This window comes from Drosophila serrata, unplaced genomic scaffold, assembly GCF_035046125.1.
Source record: "Drosophila serrata isolate PLE 108 unplaced genomic scaffold, ASM3504612v1 contig_30, whole genome shotgun sequence".
Lineage (NCBI taxonomy): Eukaryota > Metazoa > Arthropoda > Insecta > Diptera > Drosophilidae > Drosophila > Drosophila serrata.
In genome coordinates this window covers 1385194-1402584 of record NW_028256928.1, presented here as the reverse complement: position 1 = coordinate 1402584, position 17391 = coordinate 1385194, and the positions used below count along the sequence as shown (strand labels likewise).

The following is a 17391-nucleotide window of genomic DNA, read 5'->3' as shown; positions in this document are numbered from 1 at the left end:
TTGTTGGGTGGGCATTCGGAAGTGCGGTGGCCACCATAAACCAAAGCTTGAAATCCAATTAGTGTTCAACTGGAGCGACAGCGACACCAAAAAAAAAAAAAAAGCGCTTAAGGTCGCGACGAGTTATGGTTAATCGGAATCGGAATCGAAATGGGTGAGCTTGCAAAGTGCAAAAAGTCGATTTGAAAAACCGTTGTTATGCATTTGCGCATGCGCTGCATACGATATGGCTGCCATTAGTGCGCTGGCATTTTTCGAAAGCGCTTTAGCGATCATCATTATTTTTGTGGATCGATTATCGGGATGGGGAATAATGGGGGGCTGCCATGACTGCCACGTTCGGGTATGCGACTTCTGAGGCCAATATTAATTCGGCTGCCCGCTCAGGTGCGATTCAATCAAGAAGGCATTATGCTCGCCGCGGCTTTGTCACCTCAGCTCAGTCACCTTGTCCCCAAGTCTTCCCCCGCTTCTAGTCTTGAGCGTCTCGCATTTTGATATGGTCGGCGCGGTTTTGTGACGCAAGTGCACGCCGCTGACATCGAACTCGGGCGAAGTGCCATCGAGGCGGTATATAAGCCCCAGTTGGACGTTGTTCAAATCAGTTCAAAACCAATTACGGTATCTAGAGCAGCCAATCCAAACCCAAAACAATCAACAATGGCATTCAAAGTAAGGACTAAGTTCTCAAGTGCAAACCAAGTGATAAGTGCAAATAAACAGAGGAAACCACAAATAAATCGAAATAAGATCAATCTGAAATAGATCGAGGACAACAGATTAATTTTAAAAAAGCTCAAGAAACTTGTGATTGTTATGATCTTGAAAGAATCATTCTAACTGCTCTCATACGGATCCCATTATGCCTCCTCCAGTTAATACTTCTATAGAAGGCTATAAAAATAACTTAACTATTTTATTGTTTGCCAATTGCAGTTCACCATCCTTTTCGCCGCCTGCATTGCTGTGGCCAGCGCTGGCATCATTCCCGCTGCCGCTCCCTTGGCCGCCGTTGCCCAGGTGGAGGAGTACGATCCCCATCCTCAGTACACTTATGGCTATGATGTCAAGGACGCCATCTCCGGCGATTCGAAGACCCAGGTGGAGAGCCGCGACGGTGACATTGTCCAGGGCCAGTACTCGCTGAACGACGCTGATGGCTACCGCCGCATTGTGGACTACACCGCCGATCCCATCAACGGATTCAACGCTGTCGTCCGCCGTGAGCCTCTGGTGGCCGCTGTTGCCGCTGCCCCCGCTGCCGTGGTTGCCGCTCCCGCTCCAGTTGTCCGTGCCGCTGTCGCCGCTCCCGTTGCTGCCCCAATTGTCCGTGCTGCTCCTCTGACCGCCGCCTATGCCGCTGCTCCCGCTCACTTGGCCTACGCCGCTGCTCCAGCTCCTCTGGCTTATGCTGCCCCGGCGCCAATTGTCAAGGCCGCTGCCCCCCTGGTCGCTGCTGGACCTGCCATCGTCAAGACCCAGTTCGCCTCTCCCCTTATCTCGTACGCCTATTAATTATCTAATTAATTGGTTACCACGACCCAAACATTGCCGTTAGTTGTTATTGAATAAAAGGATGTGATCTAATTGAATGGAAATTAAGCTATATCTTTTATCTGGAGGGGATAATATTCGAAATAATTTGTGCTTTAATTGGTATTTCGATTATTACCTTTAATGAAAAGCAATGGTTCTATAATCATGTACCTCACATAAAAGTTGGTATTAACAAACTATATATTATATATATACAATCATAACTTACTGTGAAACATTTAATTATATTGAAAATTAAATGTGCATATATTATTTCTTTCCAGATATTATCTTTTCACAAAGAGATATCTTTAAGATTATAATAATGATTTGAACTTGACAAATATAATGAAAGCCAATTGCAAAATTGATTACATCTAAGTAATTATGGATCGCCCCTAAATTAGTAAACTAATTAACCAAATCTGTTATATTATGTTACCTTTTCAGTTATGTTATAGCTCCTTAATTGTACTCTTTTATTTATTTCTTGCATTTAAATTTCACACAATTGATATTCATTGACATCAGTCAGGAAAAACAAGTATCTTTAACATATAATTACTTCTTTGTTTATAAAAAAAAACAAAAATGTAATTCACTTTCACTCTCCCACGACCGTTTTCAAGGCCAGATAAAGAGAAAGAATTTACTGAAAGCGACAACTACTGACAAAATAACACTAACTGTCACAGAAAGACACAATGAAGTTATGTCCGCATAATGGGACAGCAAGACCGCAGTCCAACACGTCCAAGAACGCACGAAATGCGCGACAAAACCGTAAAGACAATGTCAGAAGCATTTACATCACACTGAAGAAAAGTGTTGCCTACTTGTGGAGTAATTTAGCCAAAGCCTAACTAGAAGAAGAATTTAGATTTCGAATCGAATTAGTATTATTATAAGTAAATCAGGAATATCCTACACTACTCTACGCTATACTAATTAAAATAAATTATTTTGAGTGTAAGGAAACTCCCCGAAAACTTTTTACTCATTCATGGAGCTGGTGCAAACGGGGCTTAAGTGCGGCAGCCGTTCGGTCGGTCTGATTTTCAATGCGACACGAGCTTTAATGTAATTCGTCTGGTTAAGTTTATGGGCCTCGCCGCGAGTTGCGCATGCGCACTGTCATTAAAAAATCTGAATTGTTGCCGTGGATCTTTGGGGCTGTGTGTACTTACATGCTAAACATGGGAATGGGAATGGGTAGCGGAGTCCGTTCGCTGCAACGGTAATTAACAATGCCAACTGACTTTGACCTTAACCCTCGATGTCCGTTGTCCGTTGTTCGCTGTCTGTTGTTTACTTTAAAGTACCTTGGCATATTTGCACTTGTCCGCGTTGGAAAGGCGGCCAGATAAGGAAAACGATTCGGGACCCAATAATGTCGCGTAAATCATTCTCAAGCAGGCCGAAAAAAAAATACAAAAAACATAAAACAGAGACTTGGCGAAAGGTTTCTGGCCAAGCCAAAGCTGCAACTTAAGTGACCTTAACTGGTTTCCAAGAGCCGGGCGCATTACATGCATTAAATTCAATAAGCCTTCGACGCAGATGTTTTCATTGAAATGTTCCGATCGATGCGTTTTCGTTCCGATCGGATGTCTGCCTCAATTTTCGTTGATTGGTGTAAAATGGGTCGGACGCGGACGCCTGATCAATTTGGAGGCATTAATGAGTTATTACTGCCACAAAATTGATTACAAAATGCATATGGTTAAGAGGCCGTAAAGAAGAGCCAAGGCAATGCCAAATAATCACTTCCATTGACTTTTATTGGGTGGGATTAGGGCAACTCCCTTGCGGCTGCCCACTTACAATAGCTTATTTACTCGGTGTTTTTCTGGCTGACTGACTCTCATATTTTTAATGTGAAGGTTGTCTTTTTAAGCACAGAATGCTTTAATTATTATTCAGTAGAAAGTGCCACCCAATAAAAATGTACTTCAGTCGCTATGAGCTTACAAATATTCAACAATTTATTGATCTACAACAGTGGCCACAAATCGGAATAGGTTCCACACTTAGTGGTGCTGATGGTAGGCCACTGGCAGTGGGGCAGCAGCAACGGGCACAGCCACGGGAGCCACGGTCTTCACCACAGTCTTCACATGCTCCAGGGGAATGCGGTTGACGACGGCATTGAATCCATTGACGGGATCGGAGGTGTACTGCACCACCCTCTTGTAGCCATCGGCATCGATCAGAGAGTACTCGCCATGGACCACATCACCGTCGCGCTCCTCGACCTGGCTCTTGGAGTCACCGGACAGAGAGTCCTGGACATCATAAGCGTACTTGTACTGTGGATGAGGATCGTACTCCTCGGTGGCTTTGGTCAGGACGGGCTGGGCATGGGCCACGGCGACGGGGGCGTGGGCATAAGCCACAGCAGCAGGAGCGGGGGCGGCATGGTACACCTGCTGGACAGGAAGGACTCCAGCACTGACGGCCGCAACGAGGGCGAGAACAGCGAAGAACTGTTGAGAGAAAGTGTATTAGTTGTGGCAAGGAAGTGGCCATATCCTGTGAATCTCTCACCTTGAAGGCCATGGCTCTGGGTTTGAAAAGGAGGCTTGCTGGTTATCCGTTAACTGCTGCGAAGACAGAGAGGCTGTGGAATGATTTACTCCGCCACGAGCACTGCTTTTTATACTCACTCAAAGGGGCCAAGCTTCGAATAGCGAATGGAAATTGGTTAATTCGCTGCTGGCAAAATCATTTTTGTCACTTTTCATATCACTTTTTTACACCTTTTTTTCTACCATTTACTATTGCTGGTATTGTTGGCTCGCTATTTACCTTATTAATTTATCGACTGGAAACGAGGCAATTACAACTGCCCACGCCATGGGCACAAGATCCATTTATGCAATCCGCGGACACATGCAAATGTGGTGCGGCTTAGTGTCGTTGGAGAGACCCTCAGATTTCGGATCTGTGTGTCCCTCCGCGGGCTATTCGCGAATCGATCGCTTTCACTATTCTGCCTTGAGAGCGATATCATGTTACCGGATTGGTATTTTGGCTGGGGAGCTCACAGAGATTAGAGACAATACTCGATTGGAACTGACCTACACCCGTGACTAGTGGCATTTTGTGAGGAAGAACTTTAAATGAAAGTGTAACTTATGGAAACCTTAATTAATCTCAGACAAACTCAGATCATATAAACATAACAAATCACATTTTATTATCATAGAAACAAAACAACAACAACAGTCCTCTTTCTGGTCCCATCAGTTTACAAGTTGGCAACGGTGTAAGCTGGAGCGGTGTACCTCAGAGGTGCGGTATAGGCAGCAGTGCGCAGAACCGGAGCGGGAGCAGCCACTGCCAGAGGAGCAGAGCGGACGAAGGGTGTGGTCAGGGCCAGAGGAGCGGACTTGATGACGGGAGCAGCCACCGCCAAAGGAGCAGAGCGGACGAAGGGCGTGGATACAGCCAGAGGAGCAGCGCGTACGATGGGAGCTGGGGCAGCGAGGGCAACGGGGGCAGCGGCCTTGACCAAAGGAGCGGCAACCTTAACCACAGGCTCGGCAGCCACTACGGCAGCAGGAGGCTCACGGCGGACGACGGCGTTGAAACCGTTGACAGCATCAGTATAGGTAACGGTGCGCTTGAAACCATCAGCATCGATCAGGGAGTACTCGCCTCGGACCACATCTCCATCGCGCTCCTCCACGTGTCCCTTGTTGTCGCCAGAGAGAGTGTCCTGCACATCGTAGCTGTAAGAGTACTGCGGATGCGGATCCACCTCCTCCAGCTCAACTGTCTTGGCCAGAACGGGAACGGGAGCAGCAGCCACTGCCACAGGGGCAGCCGTCCTCAGCACGGCGCCATGAGCCACGGCGAACAGAGCCAAAGCGATCACGATCTATAAAAATATTAAATAAAATAAATAAATAAGTGTACGAGCCGATTACTTTTGTAGTAATTTCTTATTAAATAACACTGCGCTGGCACTGATAATCCTTTGAAGCCTTCGACTAACCTTAAGGGCCATTGTTGTTTAGTTGATTAACGTTTGCTGTCTTGGGCTAAAGCCAAACACTGAATGTCTTACCCGATGTGAGCTATTGGATTTTATACGCGATTTGGCGACATTGATGACACCTAATTGGAATTCATTTTTGGCGCTTCACCTCGAACGGGCGCTGGGGGGCTTGTAAAAATTGTCACGCACCCTCTTCGGTTCTGTCCATTTGGAAGTCTTCGATTGGAATCCCCCACCTGCACTCGATCGATTACACCAGGCCAATTTTAATTACCTAATTCTGAGAAGTATGGGTGCTATAATAAAACAAAATAACAGATCTCTTAAAGTAAAGAATCTTTTGATAATTAATTATAATTAACATAAGGTTCAAAGTTCTTATAATTTATAAATAAATCTATCCATTAAAGGACAAAGACATTTATTGTCTTATACCAATATCAAATATATAGCAAATCCAATTAAATCCCATTTAAACTACTTACCTATAAATTAATTAACTGTTTCGTGAACCAAAACAGGTTTTGGACAACAGTAGAAATGACAGTGCGCACGCTTTACGTATCTCTTGGATAAATTGAATTTATTTGGATGACAAACCGCAAAGATACAAAGATTGAGCACGGCCTCAATGCTACGCATTTCCCTCTGCACACACGTTTAGCATAAGTGAATTGCACTAATTACGCCAAGAGCGTGGCCAACCAGTGCAGAGATCGCTCCATCTCCGTATATAAGCGGAGTGCTGGCCCAGTAGCCCTCACAGTTCACTTCGCCTCTCAGCAACCAACAGCAGCAGCAGCAGCTCCACTAACCAAACCAAACAACTCAAAATGGCATTCAAGGTATGCCCCGAGGATACTCATAATCCCCAAGAACCAGCTCCTAATCCGAGTTCCACTTTCAGTTCATCGCTCTCTTCGCCCTGATCGCCGCCGCCAACGCCGGTGTTCTGCCCGCCGCCCAGGTGTACCACGCCGCTCCCGCTGTGGCAACCTACGCCCACGCACCTGTGGCCGTGGCTCATGCCCAGCCCGTCCTGGCCAAGGCCGCCGAGGAGTACGATCCTCATCCCCAGTACAAGTACGCTTATGATGTCCAGGACTCTCTGTCTGGAGACTCCAAGAGCCAGGTTGAGGAGCGCGACGGAGATGTGGTCCGCGGCGAGTACTCCCTGATCGATGCCGATGGCTACAAGAGGACCGTTCAGTACACCGCCGATCCCATCAACGGATTTAACGCCGTGGTTAACCGTGAGCCCCTTGTCAAGGCCGTTGCCGTTGCTCCCGTTGTGAAGACCGTTGCCGCCGCCCCTGTGGCCCACTATGCTGCCCCCGTTGCCCACTACGCCGCCCCAGCTGTGGTCAAGACTGTTGCCCCCGTTGCCCACTACGCCGCCCCAGCTGTGGTCAAGACCGTTGCCCCCGTTGCCCACTATGCCGCCCCCGCTGTGGTCAAGACTGTGGCTCCCGTGGCTCACTATGCCGCTCCTGCCACCTACACCTCGTACGCCGCCCCCGCTGTTGCCTACCACCATTAAGAACTGAAAGCCCGAAACCCTTTTTGTTATAGTTATACGAATGTCCCCTAAAAATATACCCTTATTATTGATATAAATAGTATGTTTTACTTAAAGTATTCAAAGGATTTCTAAGCTAGTAACTGAATAGAAACTATCGTGGTTTATAATAGCTCGATTAACATTTAAATTCAATTACCAATAGTCGGTGGCATTGAAATTCCAAAACTCCAGTTTCAAAGTCAAGTCGAGTTTTTTCTTTTAATCATTATTTTTCCGCTCAGCGGTGTTCCGTTTATTACTCCCTCGAAAAATTCAATTAAATTTGAGTTTGGGTTTAACCAATCGTATCAGTAAAAAGTAAGTCATAATCGTTTTATGTGTGTCACGGATATAGCTTTATAATAAACTGGCTCAAATACAGTCAGCAGACTTCTGCTGATTGTTTATATATGGTTCAGTACGGCTATAACGGATATAAGTATCTATGTTGACCGTCTATTTACCGCCAATGTTTGTTGTTTTACATACAAACATGGTCTTCAAATGTTCTTAAAAACTAGTATATATTATAACTATATTGTCTTGTATCATATTTTCAAATTAAAAAAGGATAAACATACTATAAACAAGGTTTTAAGCTAATCGTGTTCATGAAACGACATTTGGTAACTTGATTTCGAGTTCGTCGCTTAAGTCTTTTGATTCATTTTTGGTGTTGTCACATATTTGCAAAAAAAAAATCACTCTCGTATTTAAAAATGCTATTAATTATTGAACTACTATACAATTTTTCTTTAATTATTTTTTTTAGGTTTTATATTTTTTAATAAAAGGGTTTTAAACTTTACCGCATTCTTTTTAAAACACTTTAGGCTTATAATTAGACTTTAATTCTATCCAAAATTGACTTCTCCCAAATGCAATCAAATTTGGTATTTAACTGCGCCCAGTTATTTCAATAGAGATCCATGCTGGGTACTGACCAGTGTCGAGGCTGTCGATTATTATCCCCGGCAGTGGCAAACAAAGAGCCGCGAAAGGCCAAGAGCTCTTGCCAGTGGCGATGTGGCGGCTAATGTGCGTTGCGTTGGACCTTTGTGTGCGGGAAATGTGGAGCAAATTATTTCTTGCCCGCCAATTGGACATACATACATACATATTTCGGCCAGAGTGTCCGTGTGCCAGCAGATATGTCCCAAGTAATTTGACATTCAATTTGTGTGCGACATTAAAATTGCAAAAAGTGCGATTGTTGCTACCGGATATTTTGGCATGCCCGAAAAACCGGTCTCGATTCGCCCGATCCAAGTGCGAAAATCGAGCACGGGCAAATATTCGCATGGTATTGCTACCGCTAATCATGACCAATCGGGAAATACTGGCCAAATGCTTAAAATGTAAATCTCACACTTAATAAAATTACTGCCAATTGTTCTGGCTTTGGTGTAGGTATTTTTTATCAAAATAAAAAACATAGATTGTTAAGCTTACTTAAGTTGGACATAGGAGTGTGTAATCCAGCAGAACACGAGGCGATGCAAAGATAATCCCAATCAGGCTAGCTTTGAATGTGTAATTATGCGAGTCATTCAATATTTTGTGGCATTGGTATAGCCTTGACAAAATAGTTTGCTGAAATTTGAAGGCTTTTGGTGAAATTTAATTTTATTTAAGAGTTGTCTATGTTTACCCAATAAATTTGGAAATAATTCAATTCAATTATTTATGTGATATTAAATATGGGTATTGTATATTTCTTAGGGCTTTCAAACAAAATGAATGAATGAATGCAATTTTGTCAATGGTTTCTTTGTAAGCCCCTAATATTGTTATATATGAATAAAAACAACAATTGTTTATATATTCATATAGGTAGATAGTTTATTAGAAATATGTACAGGAAGAGTAAGACTAATCAACAAAACTAGGATAATGTCTAAATGAGTTATCGCGATGTAGTGTAGATGCAGAGTTGATACTTTTTGCTCGTCAGGTGATCTGTGGCTGTAGGTAACCCCTTACTGGTGGTGGTAGTACTCATGACCCTCATGGGCGGCCTGCGAGTGGGCGGGGGACTCGTAGCTGGCATAGTGGTGCTGCTGGTGATCCTGTTCCTGAGCCGGCTGCTGGACATGCACATGCTCGATCTGGTGCTGCTGGGGCTGCACCTCGTGGTGGGCGGTATAGGCGGGAGCAGTGTAAGCGGGGGCCACATAAGCGGGAGCAGGAGAGGCATAAGTCTTGATCACGGCAGCGGGGGCAGCGGGAGCATGATGGTACTGAGCGGGAGCAGCGGCCACCACCTTGTGGTGCACATGGGCCAAAGGCTCACGGTGCACAACGGCATTGAATCCGTTTACAGAGTCAGCCGTGTACTTGACGGTGCGACGGAAGCCATCGGCATCGTCCAGCGAGTACTCGCCCTGGACCACATCCCCATCGCGGGACTCAACCTGGCTCTTGGAGTCCCCGGAGAGAGCGTCCTGGACATCGTAGGCGAAGTTGTACTTGGGATGAGGATCGTCGGGGTACACCTCATGGCCGTGGGGATGGATCTCGTGCTGCTTCTGGTAGATCACATGCTGTGGCTGGTGGGCCTGGTAGAGCTGCGGCTGGTGTTCGTGCTGCTCCAGCGGGATAATACCAGCGGATGCGGCTGCCAGGCAGCAGGAGACGAGAGCAATCAGCTGAAAAATATTGAATTGAATTCAAAATCAATATAGCCTGTTGCCATGGGGCTGGGTATTACATCAGCCGGGGATTACCTTGAAAGCCATTTGGCGAGAGTTTGAGGTTAGTGGGCAAACTGCGGAGCGAAAGAAGCGCGACTTTGTCCTCCTTCTGTGGAGTACGTGGTTTGAATAATAATTGAACCTCGGCTGCATTCGTATTTATAGACGAAAAATCTTTGGGCCATTGTTTCTCCGTTGGCCTTTCTTTCACTTTTTTTCTTCTCTTCACTTGGCGGCTTACAGCAAATCACTTCGATCGTAATTCATTTGCATGCTCCCCTCCCCGTGGATCGCTAGATTTACCCAAAAAAAAAAAAAGATTTGCACCCACGAGTCGCACCCATTTCGCTATTGTTGTGTGAATGGGGGGAGACGGACAAAGCCGTCAAAGTCGTTACAAACAAAAGACTTAAGCGAGCAACTCGATTTGTATCGGGGATCCGGACTCTAAAGAGGGGTTTTTGGGGGGCTACGGGCATCGTGGTTTTGGGGCACACTCGAGTCATGTAAGTAACCCAATAAATCGCAGCTTGATCGATGAACAGCGCTGCACTTGACACAAACGCACACATCAAATAGGAGAGACCAGAGAAAGACGGCAAGGGACACACCTCCGCTATCCTCCGCTTGGCAAATGACCCAAAAAAGGTGCCCGATCACCTCACATGGCTAAATGGACAAGTAATGGTCGAGCTTTCTGGTTGAAGCTTTTTGCTCGCTGCTTTACAGCCATTATTGTGGCCTAGGTAAGTGCTCAATCATGGTCGAAGTCGAAATGGGCAGGAAAGTGACTCAACGCTCGGCCAAGTGATGTAATAAATAAAATTCAGCGGGGGCTGGTATCGAAAGAATTTCATTTGAAGGTCGTCGTGGGAATAGAGGAAGTTGTAAATAAAATGAATATAAAATATTGGATACATTTAAGATATTTAAAACATTCTATCTAACTTTACAATGTTTATATTGATGTATTAAATGATATTAAATATTACAAAATGAAGTCTTTGGTTAAATAAATTAATTTCAAATGCAGAAAACGTTTGTGAACACAGGAAATATACTTACAGAATCATATATATATGGTTTAAGATAAAAACCCTTGCAGGGAATTATAATTTCAGTCAGAACCTAAAAACGTATTGAAGGAATCATTTCCGACCCTATAAATCATATATATTATTGATCAGTACATTCAGCCGAGTCGATATAGCCATGTTCGGTAGAAAAAAATATTTTTCAAAATTTTTGTCGAAATTTCAAAATTTTATAAGGGGTTATTAAAATTTTCAAAAATTGCTAAATATTTAAATGTTTAAAATTAGTATGTAAATTTATAAATCGATCAAAAACTAGCATAGAACTGCTTTCTGAATTGAAATTAATGCATTTTTGGGTTAGTTATGATGAATTTCCTATTCAATTCCACAATCCACTCGCAAACTGTTAGGGTTAACATAATTATGACTAAAGTTATCATAAAATATAAAAAAATCCAGCACTAATAGAGTCTCAACTAATTATACATACACGCTGAAGAATATATTAGAAATCATACAAAGTTTTGCATTTTTATATGAAAAGGGTGCGCCTCAAATGCACAATTTTCTCATCTAAATTAACAAATCGATTTTTAATTATTCCATTGAAGCAAGCATAGACTCTGCTATCTTGGGGATCGATCCAGGAATCAATGACCGTTTAAGGCCAATTCAATAGACAATTCATTTTCGATTTCAGTTCACTTCAATTAAGTTTAGTTTATTGTATATTTCACTTTCAATAAAAAAAACGTTTTAATTAGCAAATCTGTTACTTGGCAGTATTGTGCCAAAGGCCCCGATCTCATTACCCGGCAAATCAAACAATGAGCTCAAAAATTATAAGAACAGTTCAGATCTTGTCTGACGTGCGTCTGGCCGCGAGTCAAACCAGTTCCTGGTCACCACCATTCCACCACGTCATCGTAGGAACATGAATGGGAATAGGAGTTAACTTGGGAAGGGGAAAAGCCGGCAAACCATATCCGTTAGATAAAAATCTAAGATTTACTCAGAGGCAGCCGGAATCAAACTGACCACGTGATAAATCTTAAGATACGATTTATTATAAAATACATTCTCCACCACAATCTGATAATAATTGTGTTATTTGGTGATAAATTAATATACTAAATTTAATCAAATCAAAGGAAATTAATGTCAGAAAACAAAAGACTTAAGCGAGCAACTTGATTTACCAATTATTTAAAATTTGAAAGAATTTTATAAATATAAAGAAGTATTCTTACAATTATTACTGAAACTGATTTCAGCATTCAAGATACTTAATAAAGACATTTCATGACAAATTTACTAATAAATAGCTTCAATTGATTAATGGTTGTTATAAGAACCATTCGAGATCAGACGTACGTCTGGTCTCCTATAAAACCAGTTCGGGGTCATATATTGATTCCACTACGTCATCGTAGGAATATGAATGGGAATAAAATTAGATGGGGAAAAGCCGGCAACTCTGAGACAATTGCAAAAACCAACCGGAAACCACCTGACCACGTGCTAAAAGCCCGAGTGTAAGAATTCCATAGCTACATCCGTGACACACTTATATAAATATACATACATAGTTCACAGCTATCCGATTGTGATTTATTATCCGCTGATAGGATTGGTCGATTTCCAGAGCCGAATCGAATCGTAGCGGGTGTAGCAAATGGAGCACTAAATGGAATGGAACAATTGAAAGAAAAAATTCAATTTGACTTTGGAACTCGAACGTCGGAATTTCAATGTCGCAGACAAATTCAATTAATTGGCCACACAGCAGCTCCAATCGGGCCCTAATGAACCGAAAATAATTAAATTGAATTTCAAATCTGCCGCTGGCCAAACAGATCCTTCCAGGCGGATATCGTGATCGTAAAATAAATGTATACTTTTTATGTGAAAAATATTTGTTTATTTTAAGGGGTCGTTCGTAAAACTATAACAATGGACGTGTTTTGGGGAATGGGAAATGGCGATTCTTAGTGATGGTAGGCAACAGCAGGGGCGGCGTACGAGGTGTACGTGGCAGGAGCGGCATAGTGGGCCACCGGAGCCACAGTCTTGACCACAGCTGGAGCGGCATAGTGGGCAACGGGGGCAACAGTCTTCACAACAGCGGGGGCAGCATAGTGGGCAACGGGGGCAACGGTCTTGACAACAGCAGGAGCGGCGTAGTGGGCAACGGGGGCAACGGTCTTGACAACAGCTGGGGTGGCGTAAGAGGTGTAGGCAGCGGGGGCAGCATAGTGGGCCACAGGGGCGGCGGCAACGGTCTTCACAACGGGAGCAACGGCAACGGCCTTGACAAGGGGCTCACGGTTCACCACGGCGTTGAATCCGTTGATGGGATCGGCGGTGTACTGAACGGTCCTCTTGTAGCCATCGGCATCGATCAGGGAGTACTCGCCGCGGACCACATCTCCGTCGCGCTCCTCAACCTGTCCCTTGTTGTCGCCGGTCAGCTTGTCATCGACACCGTACGAGAAACGGTACTGAGGATGGGGATCGTATTCCTCGGTGGCCTTGACCACGACCTTCTGGGCCACGGCGACGGGGGCATGGGCGTAGGTGGCCACAGCAGGGGCGGCGTGGTACACCTGGGGTGCGGCAATTGGGGCATAGCCAGCGCTGGCCACGGCGACGAAGGCAAGAGCGAACACGAACTGTGGGTTGAGAAAAAATAGATCAGTAATGTTCCTAATATAACATTTTATAGAATTTGGATTTAGGAAGGATAAAGAAAGAAATGACTGCCAGAATCCCACATTCCCCTTTAAGAGGACTCACCTTGAATGCCATTTTGTTAAGATTTGGTGTTGTGGTTTTTTGGTTCTTTGCAGAAACGATGCTGAGGGCTGAATGATGTGGCTTCTGGCCTGGCCGTCGCTTTTATAGCACTCGCTTGCACTTTCTGCTCAGGCCAGGCAGGTGCTGGCTTTCGGCCTTCTGCATATCATGGTCCGAATTAGCGCGAAGTCACCGCTCTGCGTCGACGTCGACTGCGACATTGTCCAATCCGAGCTGGCCAAGTGCTGACCAATTATTTAGAAAGGATTCGGCGGATTCGCGCGGGATTTCCCGGCAGCCAGATGCCCACGTACGAATTGGATATTGTGAAATGATTGCATCTGCTAATAGCCCCGCCGATTAATCGCAGGTCTACAGGTAGCCAAGAGAGGATGGTTTGAGAACGAAGATATGGGTTTTGGGGATATATCTTCCGACAATTGGGTGGCCTTGACTTCCGATGATTGCACAAGCGACGATAAGTGTCTGACATAATGGCAATGAATCTTAAGCTTAAGTCGACCCTTAATGGAAATGATTAAATAATTGATAAAGGAACCTTTATTAAGGAAAATATATTTGTATGTTTTTTAGATAATAATCTTAAAATAAAAAGGTAAACATTTTACAAACTTATAAAAGAACCAAATATTATGTACCTTCTTGAAAGAATAGCCTTGATTCTATTATTATTATTATTATTATTATTATTTTCAATAACATCCAATGGAAATAACAAAAGTTCGTTCAACTTTCTTTCCAAACAGCTTTCCAAGCTTACATAACCCTAAGAAGATTACAAAACCGATAGAATAATAATCATAACAAGATTGTTCTTAACAAGATTACCAGAGCTTAAGCTCAGCATAAGATAACCAACCAGAATAAAAGTCAAAAAAGAAACTATACCAGTTGATTTCGTAATTTTTATATGACAACTTTAAGCAAAGTAATCCAGTGAAATAATTAGCCCCACATTAAGCCTCGCCAAGCCCTTTCCCATTTTTCGTGTGCAAACCTTTCCCCAAAGTTCTTTCACTTGACTAGGCATTACCGGCTCCAGAATTCGCGGCCAAAGCCACTCATTCTGCTCACATTTTGCACACCCACAGAGCTTAGCGCCACGAACAGGAAGTACAAGTTATTGCCCGACAACAATCGCAGTCGAGAAACATTAAACACACTTCGCTGTCACCGCGAAAATAGCGCTGAACCAAAGCAGAGCAGATCTGATCTGGGCAGAGCGGATTTGGGCAGAGCAGAGCTGCGACTTGGTTTACTATAAAAGTTGAGGATTGGGCGCAGAAAAGTATCATTCGCCGATCAAGTTCACTTCTGTAAAGAACCAAACAATCAGCACTTCCAGCAAAATGGCATTCAAGGTAAGTGTTCGGGATGGAGCAGGGATCACCTGGTCCCCATGGAAAGTGAGAGGACGAGGAACTGACTTCACCCTTCACCTTTCCCTAGTTCGTGTTCGCTCTTGCCTTCGTCGCCGTGGCCAGCGCTGGCTATGCCCCAATTGCCGCACCCCAGGTGTACCACGCCGCCCCTGCTGTGGCCACCTACGCCCATGCCCCCGTCGCCGTGGCCCAGAAGGTCGTGGTCAAGGCCACCGAGGAGTACGATCCCCATCCTCAGTACCGTTTCTCGTATGGAGTCGATGACAAGCTGACCGGCGACAACAAGGGACAGGTAGAGGAGCGCGACGGAGATGTGGTCCGCGGCGAGTACTCCCTGATCGATGCCGATGGCTACAAGAGGACCGTTCAGTACACCGCCGATCCCATCAACGGATTCAACGCCGTGGTTAACCGTGAGCCCCTTGTCAAGGCCGTTGCCGTTGCTCCCGTTGTGAAGACCGTTGCCGCCGCCCCTGTGGCCCACTATGCTGCCCCCGTAGCCCACTACGCCGCTCCTGCTGTGGTCAAGACCGTTGCCCCCGTTGCCCACTACGCCGCCCCTGCTGTGGTCAAGACCGTGGCTCCAGTGGCCCACTATGCTGCCCCCGCTGTTGTGAAGACTGTTGCCCCCGTTGCTCACTATGCTGCCCCCGCTGCCTACACCTCGTACGCCGCCCCTGCCGTTGCTCCCGTGGCCCACTATGCCGCCCCTGCTCACTACGCCGCCCCAGCTGCCACCTACACCTCGTACTCCGCTCCCGCTGTTGCCTACCACCATTAAGGAATATAGTGGACGAGATCGAAATCGACGTTGTATATAGAATTGTTGGCTTTATTATTACTGTACATTTATTTATTGACAGCACCAATAAAAAAATGCATACGAGTATGTAGACATATCATGAAAAGCAAGAGTGTTTTGAGAAGCTTACTCAGAGGTATTTCTTTAAAGGACTCTCAGAGGTCGTTCACATTATCCTGTTGGGCTTGAGTATTATTTATTTGCTTGTTTTCATAACTTGTTTTTTGTTTTCATTTGTTTTTATTGTGTGTGAAAAAGTTCACAGACATCTTAGGCCACGAAAAAGGATTGCTGCAGTCGTAGGGCGATGCAGTTCCTGTGGTGCTTTTTGGTGGTGCAGTCTGGACTTTTGTTCCGCGATCCTTTAAGGATGAGGCGAGGGCAACGAACTGCGTTGGCCTGCTTGATGATTCCGCTGGCCATGCAGATCCTGATCCTGATCCCGATCCCGATCCCCCTGTCTGTCTGAAGGGACTGCGCAAATTTCTGAGCTTTGTACCGTCGGTCATTTCCATTTGAATGCAAAGAGAACCGCCTTTGTTGTTGGTGTTTGTAATATAAAACGGAAATTATGGGGTCACGACTCTACTTGCCAAGTGATAAATGTTCCAGCATCTTGTCGGGGGAGCTGCAAATTAAACTGCAGTTTAATTCTAGTTGCAGGCTCTATTTTCCCACAACTTGCGTAGGGATTTATGTGCGACTAGAGGACGGCACACCTGTTGTTTTTCTCCCTAGAACAGTTCTGGATTCTGCAAGGGGCGCCCCAAGGTCAGGCGAAGTTCCAGCTAGCCAACTGCTTCCTTCGACTTCGACTTCTCCCTTGTTTTTGGTGCCGAGGTTCGACTAATCAAGTGGAAGATTTCTGATTTTGGGTGCTGCTCCTCGTCGATACGCAGCCGAAAACCCTTCTCAACTTCATCATCGTCATTATCATCCAGCGAGCAGCCAACAACAATGCGAACTGACAATGCAACCGGACAAAACAAGACAAGAACAGAAAAAGCACAAGCCCAGGAAAGACAAAGGGAGCAGGGGCAAAAACAACAAAAAAAGCCAGTAACAAACCCGATCAAGTGAGCTAAAGGATCGTCGAACCTCAGCAGGGGCAAACAGGCTTTCGATTTTTTCCCTGCCCGTTCCAAGTCCCGGCTCTCGTATAAATAGGACCCAATATCTCCCGGTTGCCTCATTCAGTGTTTTGTGTTGAGTCCGAGAGGTTCAGGATCAGGAGCAGCTTGCGATCGCTCCTTGGGGTCAGTCAGGCCAATAAAAGCATCAAAAAACTCACCATTTGGATACCGTTCTTCAGGATACAGCCGGCGACCAGTCCACTAAGAGGCAGACATGTAGAGGTAATTTCATCAAAAGGGGAAATAACTACACAATAGAAGGATAACTATTGTCTGGGATCATTTTTATTAGTTGTTAGAATTAGAATTATTATTATTATTATTTTTATTATTAATTTTTAGAATTTATTATTAACTTAAGTATCTGTGCAAAATTATAAACGAATTATAAGTTTGTTTTGAGTGTGCTTAATAACCCATAAAACTT

General features: G+C 44.7%; 7 protein-coding genes across 7 annotated transcripts; 3 read left to right on the top strand and 4 right to left on the bottom strand.

Moving 5' to 3' along the window:
- Positions 1–610: 610 nt before the first annotated feature.
- Ccp84Ag (cuticle protein Ccp84Ag) lies at positions 611–1597 on the top strand. The gene is made up of 2 exons (XM_020962785.2): positions 611–672; positions 937–1597. The coding sequence occupies exons 1-2, from the start codon at positions 661–663 to the stop codon at positions 1513–1515; spliced, it is 591 nt and encodes a 196-aa protein (XP_020818444.2). The 5' UTR covers positions 611–660; the 3' UTR covers positions 1516–1597.
- A 1901-nt stretch (positions 1598–3498) lies between these two features.
- On the bottom strand, positions 3499–4095 carry Ccp84Af (cuticle protein Ccp84Af). Its single transcript, XM_020962784.2, has 2 exons — positions 4084–4095; positions 3499–4022 (listed from the first exon to the last, which is right to left on the bottom strand). The coding sequence occupies exons 1-2, from the start codon at positions 4093–4095 to the stop codon at positions 3567–3569; spliced, it is 468 nt and encodes a 155-aa protein (XP_020818443.2). The 3' UTR covers positions 3499–3566.
- Positions 4096–4786: 691 nt separating this feature from the next.
- On the bottom strand, positions 4787–5603 carry Ccp84Ae (chitin-binding domain-containing protein Ccp84Ae). Its single transcript, XM_020962885.2, has 2 exons — positions 5537–5603; positions 4787–5419 (listed from the first exon to the last, which is right to left on the bottom strand). Exons 1-2 carry the CDS (start codon positions 5546–5548, stop codon positions 4787–4789), a joined length of 645 nt encoding a protein of 214 aa, XP_020818544.2. The 5' UTR covers positions 5549–5603.
- A 769-nt stretch (positions 5604–6372) lies between these two features.
- Ccp84Ad (cuticle protein Ccp84Ad) lies at positions 6373–7156 on the top strand. Its single transcript, XM_086832049.1, has 2 exons — positions 6373–6384; positions 6447–7156. The coding sequence occupies exons 1-2, from the start codon at positions 6373–6375 to the stop codon at positions 7077–7079; spliced, it is 645 nt and encodes a 214-aa protein (XP_086688175.1). The 3' UTR covers positions 7080–7156.
- Positions 7157–8916: 1760 nt separating this feature from the next.
- On the bottom strand, positions 8917–9838 carry Ccp84Ac (chitin-binding domain-containing protein Ccp84Ac). The gene is made up of 2 exons (XM_020962643.2): positions 9827–9838; positions 8917–9748 (listed from the first exon to the last, which is right to left on the bottom strand). The coding sequence occupies exons 1-2, from the start codon at positions 9836–9838 to the stop codon at positions 9080–9082; spliced, it is 681 nt and encodes a 226-aa protein (XP_020818302.1). The 3' UTR covers positions 8917–9079.
- A 2890-nt stretch (positions 9839–12728) lies between these two features.
- LOC110191724 (cuticle protein-like) lies at positions 12729–13702 on the bottom strand. The gene is made up of 2 exons (XM_020962642.2): positions 13627–13702; positions 12729–13502 (listed from the first exon to the last, which is right to left on the bottom strand). The coding sequence occupies exons 1-2, from the start codon at positions 13636–13638 to the stop codon at positions 12819–12821; spliced, it is 696 nt and encodes a 231-aa protein (XP_020818301.2). The 5' UTR covers positions 13639–13702; the 3' UTR covers positions 12729–12818.
- Positions 13703–14819: 1117 nt separating this feature from the next.
- On the top strand, positions 14820–15937 carry LOC110191723 (cuticle protein-like). Its single transcript, XM_020962641.2, has 2 exons — positions 14820–15008; positions 15097–15937. Exons 1-2 carry the CDS (start codon positions 14997–14999, stop codon positions 15808–15810), a joined length of 726 nt encoding a protein of 241 aa, XP_020818300.2. The 5' UTR covers positions 14820–14996; the 3' UTR covers positions 15811–15937.
- Positions 15938–17391: the final 1454 nt, after the last annotated feature.